Source organism: Anabrus simplex, chromosome 5, assembly GCF_040414725.1.
Source record: "Anabrus simplex isolate iqAnaSimp1 chromosome 5, ASM4041472v1, whole genome shotgun sequence".
Taxonomy (NCBI): domain Eukaryota; kingdom Metazoa; phylum Arthropoda; class Insecta; order Orthoptera; family Tettigoniidae; genus Anabrus; species Anabrus simplex.
Window position 1 is genome coordinate 386833560 of NC_090269.1, and position 16967 is coordinate 386850526.

A 16967-nucleotide genomic window follows, 5' to 3' on the forward strand; every position below is an offset into this window, starting at 1 on the left:
AAGCAAGACCAAAATCTTTTGAACTAATCAACACGTTCACTCATTATGGTGCTCCGAAGTGTACTGAGTGTGAATAATGAAGTGCTCAAAGCAGAAGAACCTTGCAGGGAGAGGCTGTATCACTGTGCTAAATTTATTATAGTGCCATTTAACTGAGGCCTGGAGTTACCCGGCAATATCAGAATACCAAATGTGACGGATATTCCAGTATTTTCCACCCCCAGTACTGAAATTGCCTTTGTACAGTTTCTGCTGCACGTGGTCTGGTGTTTTCATGGAGAAGTATGACATTGTTGAGAAGATCAGGGGGTTTGTCCCTAATGGCACAACGTAACTGTCTCTGCAGGAAGGTTCTGTAGTTGCTGACTCTGTTGTGTCACTTGGAACAAAGTGACACGCAATCATGCCTCTGACATTGTAAACCACAATGATATCAGCTTCACAGGGGAAGAGTTTTGCTGGAACATTTGTCTTTGTGGTGATACTGCATGTCACCATTTTGCAAACTGATGTTTCAGCTCATTCATATGCCTTGGCCCAAAATTCATCCACAGTCACTATTCTCTCCAACATTTACTTGCCTTCCTGCCAGTAGCATACTAAGTGATTAGAGCACATGGCATACCGTGTCTGGTTTTGAACATCAGTGAGTGCACTTGGCACCCACCATGATGTAATTTTACGGATATGAAGAGCATCCCATAAAATTCCGTGGAGGGTTTGTTATTCAATGTCTGATTCGACTTGTAACTCAAGATTAAGTAGTGTCTATCTTCTGTCCACATCCACGTACTGGGTAATTACTGCATGTCACACATCAGTCTGGACATTAAAAGGTCTTCCAGACCGTTGCATGTCGCTGCTTTTTCACGTCTGTGCTGAAAAAAGCTGCTGCCCATCTCACAACGGTTCAGTATAGGAGGACATTATTCCCCACAGATTTTACAAGCTCTCTCCGACATTCATTGGCATTGCGACCACGGTGAAAGGTCAGTTTGATGTACGCATGTTGTTCTTGATTCATCACATTTATTCTGTATGGAGCATGACTCACTACTACAGTCCCATCGTCCTGTGCGTGGTACCTGTCCAACGCACTGCCATTTCATGCTGTGTTCACGTACTATGAATGTCATACTTTTCAGGGTATATGACCATTGTATCGTAGCACCATGCAAATGCGAGGAAAAAAATAGTTGCTACAACTTATGCCCAAATCCTGGTAATTATAAAAGATATGAATGCCCATGAAGAGGCAGTAAGACAAGGTTAGGAGGATATATTGGGAGCGGAAGGCTGGGGAGCTAGGAATGAAGGAAGTGCAAAGTGGCTGCAAATCTGTAAACTGAATGCTTTGACGATTGGGAGTTTGATTCCCAACTGCGGTGGGGATTTTAATCTTAAGTGGTTAATCCCCTGGCTCGGGGACTGGGTTTTTGTGCTGTCCAGAACATCCCTGCAACTCATACACCACACAAAACAATAACAAGACAGATGCCACCCACCTTCATTGGAGGGTCTGCCTTACAAGAGCTGCACCAAACTTGAATTAACCACACAAAATAATAATAATAATAATAATAATAATAATAATAATAATAATAATATTATCATACCTGCCAACTTTCAAAAAGAGAAATCCAGAAGATCCTAAAGCGGCAAAAATTTAACAACACGCATGCATCGCAAAGTCTTGAGACATAGTGAAAAAGGACGGCAAGAGGGGAGATTACAAACAATACTAATACAAGTCAAATACATGTTATGATCAGCCTTGAAATTAAATATTTACAGAAAATTACATCTTGATGAGTGCTCATCTGTTTTCACTTAACACTGGGAACAGTTCACACAGTACACAAACAGTGTTTCTCTGCACCTTAAACTTGCGGGTCACAATATGAATGTCACCATCAAAATTAAACTAAACATGTACATTTATTTACAAAATTCTGTCAGGTTCACAGTATGCAGGCTATTATCCATCACAGGTTGGAGAGGACAGATAGAGGTAAGTTGCTTTCTTTGCTTTCTTCAGAAATTCTAGAGGAAAACTACTCGAGTAATATGGACCAGTACTTCTGGTTTTCAAAACAGAAATATAATCCAGAATTTTGACAGTGAGGACCTAAACTAATTTTGGTTCTTTTTCACCAAGCTGAACACACGTTCACACTCAGCATTGCTGTGCGGTAGAGTCAGAACAGAAAACATTAGCCTGGATATCCTATCACACTTAGGAACACCATCAGCTCCACGAATGTTCATCGAGTGAGCCCATTTGGTGTCATCTGTCAGATTCTCACTCTCAACAGTAGCACAGTCATCAATCTGAAGAGCTACAAATTGGTTCTGAAGCACATTCATTGCATCCTCAACCGACTCACTGTTCTTCCTGGCCGCAATGATAGAAATCTTTCTATAAACAATTGTACAGAAAACTGGGCATCTTAAATTTTTGCAACATCTGCAATCTTTGCATGTTTCAGTACTTCATCATTGAGAGGGAACTTTTTAATAATATAACCACATGCTGTGCAGAAGTAACCCCTGGCAGATAAAAAGGATGTTGATGTATCTCTATCATTAAGTTTCTTCACTAAGTTCATTGCGCCATCATTGTCTCTCTGATTCTCAACAGAATGGTATTGAACTTTTAATAAAAGGGAACTTTTGATCACTTTTGGTTTTAAAAATCTGGAAAGCAGCTGCTTTGACAGGTTTGTCATTAGTTCTAGTAGTTTATGAATGTGAGGGGAAGCACTCTGAAGTGTAGAACTAAAATTCTCAAATAAAGGAATGACAGCATACAGGAAGGCACAGTATGCCTTATTTAAGCCTGCTGACAGAACTATAAAATTAAAAAAATATATTTAAAAAATTCTTCACGACTTTGAATAATGTTCTTTTCTTTAGCACAGGAGTGTCAGATTTTGGGAGCGACCAATTCTGACTACTCATGGTCTTTTGAACTATCAGGCTCGGCTTTTGGAATCGCAAATGATGTTATGCTAGTAGTTGATGCACACCGAGCATTAACAAGCACCTCATCCTTAAAGAAACCAAGTAGTGGATCCCATTGCTCTAACAGCCTCTGCAGACACCTTCCTAACAATAGCCATCTTGTGCAAACATGTTTCAGTATCTTCTTCGTTTCCTTGTTGTGAAGCTCATGGAATTTCTTAAGGCGTTCCTTCCACTTACAACTGTTTTCTAAATAATAGATGATGTCAACTAATAGTTCATCAACTTTAACAGGCAAACTTCTTGCACCTTTCTCAGCAGCCAAGTTAATCAAATGGCATGAGCAACCCACTACGAAGACAGATGACTGTGCTTCCCTTAAAACAGCAGCAACTCAATTTTGAATTGGTATTTTGTAACTCTCTAATTGTGAAATTACAAAATTACTAATATTACGTCCCGTTGAATCAGCCACCAAAGCTGGGACAGACAACACTGAGCTAACTATCTTTTCCTGCTTTGCCACAAAACAGTGGATGACAATAGGGTAAAGCTTAGCAGTACTATTATTTCTCCCATCCATAGCTTAAGAAAATGTTTCACGTTGCATGTAACCAACGAGTCCCCTTCTTGAATCCGTAGCCACTTCTTTCAAAATGTGTGTACTTTTTATATGACCACAGCCACATATTTTTGCAAATTTCTGAACCTGGAAACATTTTCCTAAACCGAGCACCAGCATAATGAGCAGCAGCTAACGGGATATTATGTTCAATTAAAAATGAAGTGAACAAGCATTCTGTTCTTACTATATCAAGGTCGCCTCCAGAAGAGGTAAAAAAACAAATTAATTTTCTGGCTGCCATCTTTAAATTTTGAACTTTAGACATGTTTAACAGATTAAATGTGATTTACTAGTTCTGTTCTGCCTCTGTGAGAAACGTTTATATCACACGAGTATATGGAACAGAATGCGAATGTTTCACCTTTCCGTGATCGTATAAAACAAGGAAATTCAGTAGAATATGCCTCCCTAAAAGATTGATAATATCGTTTCTTAGTTGAACTCATTACAAACACCACTAAAAATACTAAATAGCTTACTAATTCAGCACACAATTCTACAAGTTTCAGAACTACCGCCAATATTACACCCACACACAAACAAACCTCTTCAGTTGCTACAAAGCATGATGCAGTTACTAAAGTTGTTATATATAAATTCACAGCCTGCTACTTTTCACTGATTTCTTTTCTTCAAAATTACAGCCCACTACTTGTTTGGGAACATCTCAGTGAATGAAGTAGCAGTTGAGGTTGAACAGGTGACAAAAGCACGGTGATAATCGATCATATGATTATCAATACATTTACTGGTCAAATTTCAAACACTGCATCTCGTATTACCAGCTACTATCGCAAGTCAAACAAATCCAATTTGACTGCAGAAAGCGAAAACAAGCGCAGATATTCAAAATCCATACAATAACGCTGATCATCCATACAACCGAAAAACACTCTCAAAATCTGTACATTTCATGGAAAAACCGGAATACTTGGCAGGTATGTATTATATATGTAATATTATATTATTATATGTTGTTGTTGTTGTTGTTGTTATTTCGTTACGCCCATTTAAAGAGCACATTTGAACTTGTTCGTTGGCCTGATGGTTTTTGCCTTCTTTTCCTCCCAAATTCTCTTCATGAATGCACTGTGTTGCATCGTGTGTTCTGTGGACCACTTCCTACCAGTTTTCCTTTTAGGTTTCTCCACAAATTTGTGCTTGGCTATTAATGTACTAAAGGCTCCACGATCTTCTATGATGTAGTGCGTGATATTTATTTCTTGGAGGTCTGCCTTAGTTTCTTCTAGCCAGTTTATTTTGACCTTCTTTGAATTGATTATTTTTAATAATTTTTTCGTGAATTGTCGTTGTCCATTCTAGAGATATAGCCATAGAATTTCAGGTGCCTCTAGCGTACAGCATCAGTGAACCTGTCAGTTAAAGAGCAGAGGTCTGCTATTCTCCCCTGAATCCACATTCCATTCTCTCTCATGAGACCATAAATATTCCAGAGAATTTTCCTTTCTTGCTTTTCAATTTCTATAATTTAGAGTGACCTCCAAGGGATATGGTTTATGAGGCGTATAAAATGTCCAGCAAAAAAAAAAAAAAAAACCTGTCTTGTAATGTCATAATTTTGCATTGCAGTATGACTCTCTTGTTTGTAGTAATTCCACGTTAGTCTCTACGCCTTGTGGAGTTTAGTGGCTCTTTCCATGTTGGCCATACTGTCTAGTCCCGATAGTAGTATGATTTCTCCAAGGTATTTGAAGGAGGACACCTGTGAAATGGTGCTATTTTCCATCTCTAGCACAGATAATAATATTATTATTTATATTATTATTATTATTATTATTACCACCACCTTTGCAAAACTCAGGAAAGTGGCCTGTTTCAGTCACATTTTCAGAAATTACAAATATAGCCTGATACAATTTATCATAGAAGGCAAGGCAGAAGAAAAAAGAGTGGATGTCGGGAAAGAAGATTATACTGGATGATTAACCTCTGAAAGAGGTTTGACTTCCACAGTACAACCACTCGGATATAAAAAACTTACTCCACAATAATAGCCAACCTTATGTGAGGAGATGGCATTACAAGAAGAATTACTCATTTGAAAGGAAAAAGAAGAGCTTAAGAATGAAGCAGTGGGAAAAGTAAGAGGTCTTTGTTCTGAGTCTTAAACAGGACGAACATTTTCTACTACAGCAGTTATTTTGCTACATCACTGAATTAAAAGTATTCTAGTTAGTATCTTACCTGAGCTGACAGGTTCACTGTGAAGTTGACCTCTTCCCCTACAATTGAGTAAAAGATAGCGAGCAAGCGATCAGCAGTGAAGGGTTTAGGTCCCAAGAGCATGTCATTCAGAAGCTCCTGCTTGGACCTTACACTCATCCTCTTTCGTCTCTTTTTCTCACTCAGCTTAACAAAGAGAGCCTTGTCCAACTTTGGTGGGCTGTATGATGCTAGGAAACCAGCAATCAAGAAATATTTGGTGTAATATGGCAACTCGAAACTCAGAGCCAATTTTCTTGTTGATACTTCATTCTGATTTTGTATGCTCTGAGGAGTTTCTTCCAGTTCTTTACTAAAATTAAAAATAATATATTAAAGAACAGAAAAATAGACATACATTAATTGATAATTCATTTTAAAAACAGTCACCTCTTAATCATCTAAACAGGCTCTTAGAATAGCAAGAATAGAAAGAAACATACCTTTCCTCGATACAGTGAAATAGAAAGAAATAGGGCTATAACATTTTCTATGTAGAATCTGTCCATAAATACTGTTAATTATTAACAATGACAACATATGAATATAGATCAGAAAAGAGAAATACAATTTATCCACTACCACAACAAAACTTAGGCATTTTCTAAAAGAATGCTACATTTGAAAACTAGGGCTTTGCTGGACACTGTGAAATAAAGTTATTTTAACCAACACTTCATGGCCTACTAGTTATTATTATATCACTGCTCTCACTTGATAGGATAGTAAGCTATGTGGGAAACGACATGGAAAGAAATGTGATTGTAGCGGGAGATCTGAATTTGCCAGATGTAAATTGGGAAGGAAATGCGAACGACAGGAAGCATGACCAACAAATGGCAAATAAGTTAATATGGGAAGGACAGCTGATTCAGAAAGTGATGGAACCAACCAGAGGGAAAAATATCCTGGATGTGGTGCTGATAAAACCAGATGAGCTCTATAGGGAAACTGAAGTAATAGATGGTATTAGTGATCATGAAGCTGTTTTTGTGGTAGTTAAAAATAAATGCGATAGAAAGGAAGGTCTTAAAAGTAGGACTGTTAGGCAGTACCATATGGCTGATAAAGCAGGTATGAGGCAGTTTCTAAAAAGTAACTATGATCGGTGGAAAACGGTAAATAAAAATGTAAACAGACTCTGGGATGGGTTTAAAGAAATTATTGAGGAATGCGAAAACAGGTTTGTACCTTTAAGGGTGGTAAGGAATGGTAAAGACCCACCTTATTATAATAGAGAAATAAAGAGACTAAGAAGGAGGTGCAGACTGGAAAGAAATAGAGTTAGAAATGGCTGTGGAAGTAAGGAGAAATTGAAGGAACTTACTAGAAAATTGAATCTAGCAAAGAAGGCAGCTAAGGATAACATGATGGCAAGCATAATTGGCAGTCATACAAATTTTAGTGAAAAATGGAAGGGTATGTATAGGTATTTTAAGGCAGAAACAGGTTCCAAGAAGGACATTCCAGGAATAATTAATGAACAAGGGGAGTGTGTATGTGAGGATCTTCAAAAGGCAGAAGTATTCAGTCAGCAGTGGAATGACATTAGTAGACGAATAGGTTTGAATGGCGTTTATAAAAGTAGGAAAGATCACGATATGAAGATAAAGTTGGAATTCAAGAGGACAAACTGGGGCAAATATTCATTTATAGGAAGGGGAGTTAGGGATTGGAATAACTTACCAAGGGAGATGTTCAATAAATTTCCAATTTCTTTGAAATCATTTAGGAAAAGGCTAGGAAAGCAACAGATAGGGAATCTGCCACCTGGGCGACTGCCCTAAATGCAGATCAGTATTGATTGATTGATAGCGGCGATTGGGAAATAGAAATAAGGGGGGCAAAAAATGTAAAGACAACAAAGTACCCGAGTTTGTGGGATATTACAAGTTGTCCATTTCATGACCGTATCGATGTTTAATCAAGAAGTAAGTATAAATAACCACCTAATCGATACTCATTAATAAAGTATCGATTAGGTGGTTATTTATACTTACTTCTTTCTTTGTGGGATATAGCGTGAGGGGGGGGGTATATACGTTATACATTAAAACTGGAAAAGAAAGCTACTAAATGGAATTTCGACAGAGAGGTAGATTCTCAGCCTAACAACTTAACTCTGTTGATAATATTTATTTGAGATTTTTATTCAATACTATACAATAAAACTTTCACGAGAGGAACAATATTACACATGTATTACAATTAAATAGACATACGGCGTGATTACATAATTAAAAATAATTTAGTATTTGACTAAAAACTCAAAAAACTAACAGACACTGAAGAGACTGCCAGACTAACGAATGCGCGCGTACCCTTCCTCACAGCACATAAAAAGTCTCCACTGGCGTTATACAAATCGGTTAACCGCGTGAACGACTTTGTAATGTATTTCCGCTAATAATTTTGTTATTAATTAATTAAAGCAAATAATTAGCTGATAAAACAACAGGGCTTGTACAAATTGCTTGTTTTAATAATTCCTATAATTCCTTGTTTCATCCAGCTAAAATGAAATACAAATGCAAAGTTTTCTCCACAAAGTAGGGGGGGCGACTGCCCCCCCTCACCCCCCTAATCGCCACTACTGGCTCTCACCATGTACCTACATCATGAAATGAGTGAATATTTTCCAATAAAATATAAAGAGAAGACAACACATTATAATGTGACTTTTTTTATAGCAATAACATAAAGGAAAATCGTTCAACAACTTTATTCTATTTTTGACATAACCTTATCTGGAATATTTTAAAGAGGCCTATGTACTGAAGAAAAAATGAACAATTCTATGTGATACATCATAATAATGCTGTTTCCGTAGACAATCTATGGCCTACTATACCTCATAGCCTTTTCCATGTACCTCTAAAGATGTGTAATTACTACCAAGGAGTAACATACTTACCAGAACAGCATAAACAAACTAATCCCAATAATTCTAATATGTTATATATAACTTATTTTCAATCAATCATTACTCTGCATTTAGGGCAGTCACTCAGGTGGCAGATTCCGTATCTGTTGTTTTTTCGTAGGTTTTTTCTTAAATGATTTCAAAGAAATCGGAAATTTATTGAACATCTCCCTTGGTAAGTTATTTCATAACTCCCCTTCCTACAAATAAATATTTGCCCCAATTCGTCCCCTTGAATTCCAACTTCATCTTCATATTGTGATCTTTGCAATGTCACTCCACGCCATCTCTCCCCTGACAGCTCAGAACATACCACTTAGTCGAACAGCTCGTCCCCTTTCCCCCAAGCCTTCCCAGCCCAAAGTTTGCAACATTTTTTGTCAGAAATCACCCAGAACAAATCGAGCTGCTTTTCTCTGGATTTTTTCCAGTTCTTGAATCAAGTAATCCTGGTGAGGGTGCCATATACTGGAACCATACTCTAGTTGGGGTCTTACCAGAGACTTACATGCCCTCTCCTTTACATCCTTACTACAACCTCTTAATAACCTCATAACCGTGTGCAAAGATCTGTACCCTTTATTTGCAACCCCATTTATGAGATTACCCCAATGAAGAACTTTCCTTATACTAACACCTACGTACTTACAATGATCCCCAAAAGAAACTTTCACTCCATCAATGCAGTAATTAAAACTGAGAGGACTTTTCCTATTTGTGAAACTCAGAACCTGACTTTTAACCCCGTTTATCATCATACCATTGCTTACAGTCCATCTCATAACATTATCAAGGTCATGTCCGGCTCCATGGCTAAATGGTTAGCGTGCTGGCCTTTGGCCACAGGGGTCCCGGGTTCAATTCCCGGCAGGGTCGGGAATTTTAACCATCATTGGTTAATTTCGCTGGCAAGGAGGCTGAGTGTATGTGTTGTCTTCATCATTTCATCATCACGACGCGCAGGTTGCCTACGGGTGTCAATTCATAAGCCCTGCACCTAGCGAGCCGAACATGTCCTCGGACACTACCGGCACTAAAAAAAAAGGCCATAAGCTATTTCATCAAGGTCATTTTGCAGTTGCTCACAATCTTTTTACTTATTTATTACTCTATGCAGAGTAAAATCATCCACAAAAAACCTTATCTCTGATTCCACTTCTTTACTCTTATCATTTATATATATATATATATATGTTTAACCTCATATTACCCTACATGTGACCCCTGGGTGGTGCTAAGAGAGCAACAACATTGGCTGCTGGACTCAAAGCTCTGCATTGTGGATATCCCAGCAATTCAGAGGATTCATCAACTCAATATGAGAAAAATGATTAAAATCGTAAATGGCCCTTTTCAGAGCCCACTGAAAATCATGGTCTTACTCTAAACATTCTGCAGCTCAACATCGAAGGAGCAAGTCGACCAAAAAGTGATTATCTAACAAAAATATTGACTAACCACAAGGTGGATATTGTTCTTCTGCAAGAGACCCACTGTGAGAACCAGGACCAGCTTTATGCCAGATGTAGGATCCCCGGATACACTCTGCTTAATGCAACGTTTCATAAACAGTACAGAACAGCAACATATGTAAAAAATGATATAGAGGAAGCTGAAATAATAAGCACAAATACTAATAATAACATGTTTTGCTCTAAAACGAAGATTGCAGATACAGAAATTGTAAACATCTACAAACCACCTTGTCAACCTTGGAGCCTAAACGAAACCATCCTGAACATACAGCACCCAGCCGTAATCCTTGCCGATTTTAAGTCAGAATACTAAATGGGGCTATAACTATACCAACAAAGAGGGGCAAGGTGTGTCCGAATGGGCTGATGCCGAAGATCTTTATCTATTGTTTGATGCCAAAGAAAAGGGCTCCTTCCACTCTACCAGATGGAATAAGGACTATAACCCTGATCTGTGTTTTGTATCAAAAGATTCTCTTGGAAGACCTTTACACTGCACTAGGAAAATTCTGAACAACTTTCCTTGAAGCCAACACAGACCAGTGCTTGTCAAAGTCGGCCTGGAAATACCTGTCATCAGATCAGTCCCACTCCCTCGCTGGAATTTTTCCAAAGCCAACTGGTCTAAATTCACTAGCGAACTGGAACATAATGTACAGTGGATTCCTCCTACAACAGGAAATTACGAGCGTTTTGTCAAACTAACATCTGTCATCGCAAAAAAACATATCCCAAGAGGATACAGGAAGGATTATATTCCTGGATGGAACCCAAAATGCAAAGAGTTATATGAGGAATATATGCTCAGTAGTGACCCTGAAATTGCAGATGAATTGATTCAGTCTCTAGATTCATCTAGAAAAGAAAAATGGTTCAATCTTGTGGAAAATATGAGTTTTCAACATTCCAGTCGAAAAGCATGGTCACTTCTAAGGAAACTTGGCAACAGCACTCCCAAATTCGGTCCCAAGAGCTCTAAGATAAAACCAAACGAGGTGGCAAACAGATTAGTTAGCCTGACAAGAAAACCTGTCGGCACAAAGAAGAAAGAGTCAAAAAGAATTCAACAAGAGCTAAAATCGAGGGTTACCCAGGCCAAAGCAGTATCTCAGTTTTCCACTGATTTCACAGCTGCTGAGATCTCAACTGCGCTAAAAGAAATAAAGCCAGGTAAAGCAGCCAGATTGGATGGAATATACCCAGAATTCCTTATACATTGCGGGCCCCGAACAATCGAATGGCTTGCCAAATTTTACAGCAATATCTTACATGTTGGACAACTACCATCAATACTCAAAAGAACAAAAATAGTAGCAATCCTTAAACCAGGGAAAAGTGGAGACAGTGCAGAAGATTACAGCCCCATAGCCCTTTTAAGTGTCTGCTATAAGCTACTGGAGAGAGTAATATACAAGAGAATCTCAGCCAGAATCCTAGAGCACATTCCACTTGAACAAGCTGGCTTCAAACCAAGCCGCAGCTGCATCAATCAGGTGTTAGCCCTAACCACCCATATTGAGAGAGGATTTCAAGATCGAAAGAAAACCGTAGCAGTGTTCGTGGATCTGTCATCAGCTTATGACACAGTCTGGCGAAAAGGAATGATCCTCAAATTCCTGAAGTTAATCCCTTGTAAGACACTTGCCACCCTGTTGAATAATATGTTGGCTAATAGAATGATTGAAGTTCACCTACACGGCAACATAAGTAAAACTTATAAACTGAGTGACGGATTACCACAGGGATCGGTACCAGCCCCATAGCTCTTCAACATATATACAGCAGATCTACCTTCAACTAATGCTAGGAAGTTTATATACGCTGATGACATTTGCTTGGCAGCCCAGTCTGGAGATTTTGCCGGAGCAGAATCCACACTCACTAAAGATCTCTGCAGAATTGATAATTATTTTAAAACCTGGCGACTGAAACCAAACATAACAAAAACAGAGGTCAGCTGCATTCATTTGAGCAATAAACAAGCCAATTACGTCCCTCGGGTTCAATTCAGAGGTCATATTCTGAAGTTCAATCCACATCCAAAATATCTAGGCGTTTCCTTGGATCGATCCTTGACTTACAGCGAACATGTATGCAAAACATCAGCCAAGATCAAAACCCGCAATAACATCCTGCACAAACTCACAGGAACAAGCTGGGGTCCATCTGCATCCACCCTCCGAACTACAGCACTTGCGTTAGTATACCCAGTAGCCGACTACTGCTGCCCAGTATGGCTCAACAGTGCCCATACAAAGAAGATAGACACTCAGTTAAACGATACAATGAGGACTATATCAGGAACCATCCAATCCACACCTCTGGAATGGTTACCAGTTCTTTCAAATATTCCACCTCCTCATCTCCGAAGACAAATGGCACTGAAGAAAGAATGGCTTAAATGCTGTGATAACCCTCTCCTACCAATGCATCAATACTGCTTACTTGAAGATCTCAGGCTGAAATCTAGGAACCCTTCTTGGTTACTAGGAAAGAGGATAGCCCAAGATGAATTTCATACTAACACTGCCTGGCACGATGGGTGGACAGCTTCAAACCCTGACAGATTAGGTCTAATTTCAGATCCAGTTGTGCAACCTCCTGGTTTCAGCTTACCCAGAAAAATTTGGTCATCAGTCATCACTTAATCGGATCAGAACTCAACATGGCAGATGCAACTTCTGGAAACACAAGTGGAAGATTATCAGCGACCCTTACTGCGACTGCTCTGACGTGCCTCAGACTGTTCAACATATCGTCACTGAGTGCCCACTCCGAAGATTCAGTGGGACAATAAAGGACATTCATGAGGCCAGTGATGAAGCTGTGAGTTGGATAACAAAACTGGACATTCAGCTTTAGCAGCAATGCAGATATCGATGAGCTCAACTGTACAAATATTGTTTGTTTTATTACGTACTTGTTCTGTGTGTCTAGATGAAACTTTTTTTTTTCCTGTAATTGTACACATTTGTAAATAACCAAATTGTAACAATGTATCCTCGTGCCATACGAATATATATATCAGGAAACATAAAGGTCCAATAACACTGCCTTGAGGAATTCCCCTCTTAATTATCACAACTTTGTCTACTTCCTTACTTCTTTTTTAATATGGTATATTTCAACTATCACTGATCTGCATTTAAGGTTGTCACCCAGGTGGCAGATTCCCTATTAATTGTTCCCCTAGTCTATTCTTAAATGATTTCAATTAACTTGAAAATTTATCGAATATCTTCCTCGGTAAATTATTCCAATCCCTAATCCTCCTCCTATTAACAAGTATTTGCCCCAATTTATCCTTTTGAATCCCAACTTTATCTTCCTATTATGATCTTTCCTACTTCTAAAACCTCGATTCAAACTTATTTGTCTGCTTACATCATTCCACGCCATCTCTCCACACACACATAATACTAAAATTATACTCTAAAATAATATTAAAATTATGTAAAATTTTAACCACATAAAATAGTGGAATGCATTGAATAGGTGGTTCAATAAATATTGTTGTAATATTTGTGATATATACACCTTACTCGAGCAGCTCATTTCCTTACTCCCAAGTCTTCCCAGCCCAAAGTTTGCAACATTTTCGCCCTTTTGTCGGAAATCACCCACAACAAATTGTCCTGTTTTCTTTTGGATCTTTTCCAGTTCTCGAAGGAAGTAATCCTCATGAGGGTCCCATACACTGGAGCCATACTCTGATTGGGGTCTTACCAGTGACTTACGCGCATTCTCCTTCACATCCTTGCTAAATACTCTCATACCCCTATGAAGAGCTCTGTAATTCGATTCCCGTTGGTGGAAATGAAAATGTTCACCATCAGAATGTTGGCTGACAGGGTATCAGAGTTAGTTAGTTGGTTGGTTGGTTGGTTGGTTGGTTGGTTGGTTGGTTGGTTGGTTGGTTGGTTGGTTGGTTGGTTGGTTGGTTGGTTGGTTGGTTGGTTGGTTGGTTGGTTGGTTGGTTGGTTGGTTGGTTGGTTGGTTGGTTGGTTGGTTGGTTGGTTGGTTGGTTGGTTGGTTGGTTGGTTGGTTGGTTGGTTGGTTGGTTGGTTGGTTGGTTGGTTGGTTGGTTGGTTGGTTGGTTGGTTGGTTGGTTGGTTGGTTGGTTGGTTGGTTGGTTGGTTGGTTGGTTGGTTGGTTGGTTGGTTGGTTGGTTGGTTGGTTGGTTGGTTGGTTGGTTGGTTGGTTGGTTGGTTGGTTGGTTGGTTGGTTGGTTGGTTGGTTGGTTGGTTGGTTGGTTGGTTGGTTGGTTGGTTGGTTGGTTGGTTGGTTGGTTGGTTGGTTGGTTGGTTGGTTGGTTGGTTGGTTGGTTGGTTGGTTGGTTGGTTGGTTGGTTGGTTGGTTGGTTGGTTGGTTGGTTGGTTGGTTGGTTGGTTGGTTGGTTGGTTGGTTGGTTGGTTGGTTGGTTGGTTGGTTGGTTGGTTGGTTGGTTGGTTGGTTGGTTGGTTGGTTGGTTGGTTGGTTGGTTGGTTGGTTGGTTGGTTGGTTGGTTGGTTGGTTGGTTGGTTGGTTGGTTGGTTGGTTGGTTGGTTGGTTGGTTGGTTGGTTGGTTGGTTGGTTGGTTGGTTGGTTGGTTGGTTGGTTGGTTGGTTGGTTGGTTGGTTGGTTGGTTGGTTGGTTGGTTGGTTGGTTGGTTGGTTGGTTGGTTGGTTGGTTGGTTGGTTGGTTGGTTGGTTGGTTGGTTGGTTGGTTGGTTGGTTGGTTGGTTGGTTGGTTGGTTGGTTGGTTGGTTGGTTGGTTGGTTGGTTGGTTGGTTGGTTGGTTGGTTGGTTGGTTGGTTGGTTGGTTGGTTGGTTGGTTGGTTGGTTGGTTGGTTGGTTGGTTGGTTGGTTGGTTGGTTGGTTGGTTGGTTGGTTGGTTGGTTGGTTGGTTGGTTGGTTGGTTGGTTGGTTGGTTGGTTGGTTGGTTGGTTGGTTGGTTGGTTGGTTGGTTGGTTGGTTGGTTGGTTGGTTGGTTGGTTGGTTGGTTGGTTGGTTGGTTGGTTGGTTGGTTGGTTGGTTGGTTGGTTGGTTGGTTGGTTGGTTGGTTGGTTGGTTGGTTGGTTGGTTGGTTGGTTGGTTGGTTGGTTGGTTGGTTGGTTGGTTGGTTGGTTGGTTGGTTGGTTGGTTGGTTGGTTGGTTGGTTGGTTGGTTGGTTGGTTGGTTGGTTGGTTGGTTGGTTGGTTGGTTGGTTGGTTGGTTGGTTGGTTGGTTGGTTGGTTGGTTGGTTGGTTGGTTGGTTGGTTGGTTGGTTGGTTGGTTGGTTGGTTGGTTGGTTGGTTGGTTGGTTGGTTGGTTGGTTGGTTGGTTGGTTGGTTGGTTGGTTGGTTGGTTGGTTGGTTGGTTGGTTGGTTGGTTGGTTGGTTGGTTGGTTGGTTGGTTGGTTGGTTGGTTGGTTGGTTGGTTGGTTGGTTGGTTGGTTGGTTGGTTGGTTGGTTGGTTGGTTGGTTGGTTGGTTGGTTGGTTGGTTGGTTGGTTGGTTGGTTGGTTGGTTGGTTGGTTGGTTGGTTGGTTGGTTGGTTGGTTGGTTGGTTGGTTGGTTGGTTGGTTGGTTGGTTGGTTGGTTGGTTGGTTGGTTGGTTGGTTGGTTGGTTGGTTGGTTGGTTGGTTGGTTGGTTGGTTGGTTGGTTGGTTGGTTGGTTGGTTGGTTGGTTGGTTGGTTGGTTGGTTGGTTGGTTGGTTGGTTGGTTGGTTGGTTGGTTGGTTGGTTGGTTGGTTGGTTGGTTGGTTGGTTGGTTGGTTGGTTGGTTGGTTGGTTGGTTGGTTGGTTGGTTGGTTGGTTGGTTGGTTGGTTGGTTGGTTGGTTGGTTGGTTGGTTGGTTGGTTGGTTGGTTGGTTGGTTGGTTGGTTGGTTGGTTGGTTGGTTGGTTGGTTGGTTGGTTGGTTGGTTGGTTGGTTGGTTGGTTGGTTGGTTGGTTGGTTGGTTGGTTGGTTGGTTGGTTGGTTGGTTGGTTGGTTGGTTGGTTGGTTGGTTGGTTGGTTGGTTGGTTGGTTGGTTGGTTGGTTGGTTGGTTGGTTGGTTGGTTGGTTGGTTGGTTGGTTGGTTGGTTGGTTGGTTGGTTGGTTGGTTGGTTGGTTGGTTGGTTGGTTGGTTGGTTGGTTGGTTGGTTGGTTGGTTGGTTGGTTGGTTGGTTGGTTGGTTGGTTGGTTGGTTGGTTGGTTGGTTGGTTGGTTGGTTGGTTGGTTGGTTGGTTGGTTGGTTGGTTGGTTGGTTGGTTGGTTGGTTGGTTGGTTGGTTGGTTGGTTGGTTGGTTGGTTGGTTGGTTGGTTGGTTGGTTGGTTGGTTGGTTGGTTGGTTGGTTGGTTGGTTGGTTGGTTGGTTGGTTGGTTGGTTGGTTGGTTGGTTGGTTGGTTGGTTGGTTGGTTGGTTGGTTGGTTGGTTGGTTGGTTGGTTGGTTGGTTGGTTGGTTGGTTATGGCGTGGCTCAGGCTATGAAGCCTGCTTATGCCAAGCCATCTTATACGTGCTACATTTTACAAACTACAGAGTATTAAGATTCCTAATTACATATAATTACTTATGAAATTAAATTTAAATAATAGTTATAATCAAAACGTAAATTTCTGAGAGTTCCTATAAAAACATTGAATACCAATTTCTTAAGTCTATGAACCATTTATAATATCTTTTTTTAAATACATTTCTACTATGTATGTCTCAAATTACAGCTGAAAGGGAATTCCAGGAGCGTATGGGTGCAGGTATGAATGAGCTGCCATAACATGTTGTGCGGTAAATTGGGAAGTTCAGCAGGGAAGAGGTTT

The 16967-nt window shown here is 40.2% G+C and overlaps 2 protein-coding genes across 2 annotated transcripts in view; both read right to left on the bottom strand.

Annotated features, from left to right (window-relative positions):
- The window catches only part of Orc5 (origin recognition complex subunit 5), a 196398-nt gene that overhangs the window by 12262 nt on the left and 167169 nt on the right, over positions 1-16967 (bottom strand). Inside the window, exon 8 of the mRNA XM_067148673.2 lies at positions 5795-6125. Within this exon, the coding sequence (XP_067004774.2) occupies positions 5795-6125 (331 nt within the window). The remainder of the gene's footprint in view (positions 1-5794; positions 6126-16967) is intronic.
- On the bottom strand, positions 15116-16093 carry LOC137501058 (cell surface glycoprotein 1-like; the record flags this gene model as incomplete). Its single annotated transcript, XM_068227943.1, has 1 exon — positions 15116-16093. A coding segment is annotated over one exon (978 nt), but the record flags the coding sequence as incomplete, so codon positions are not given.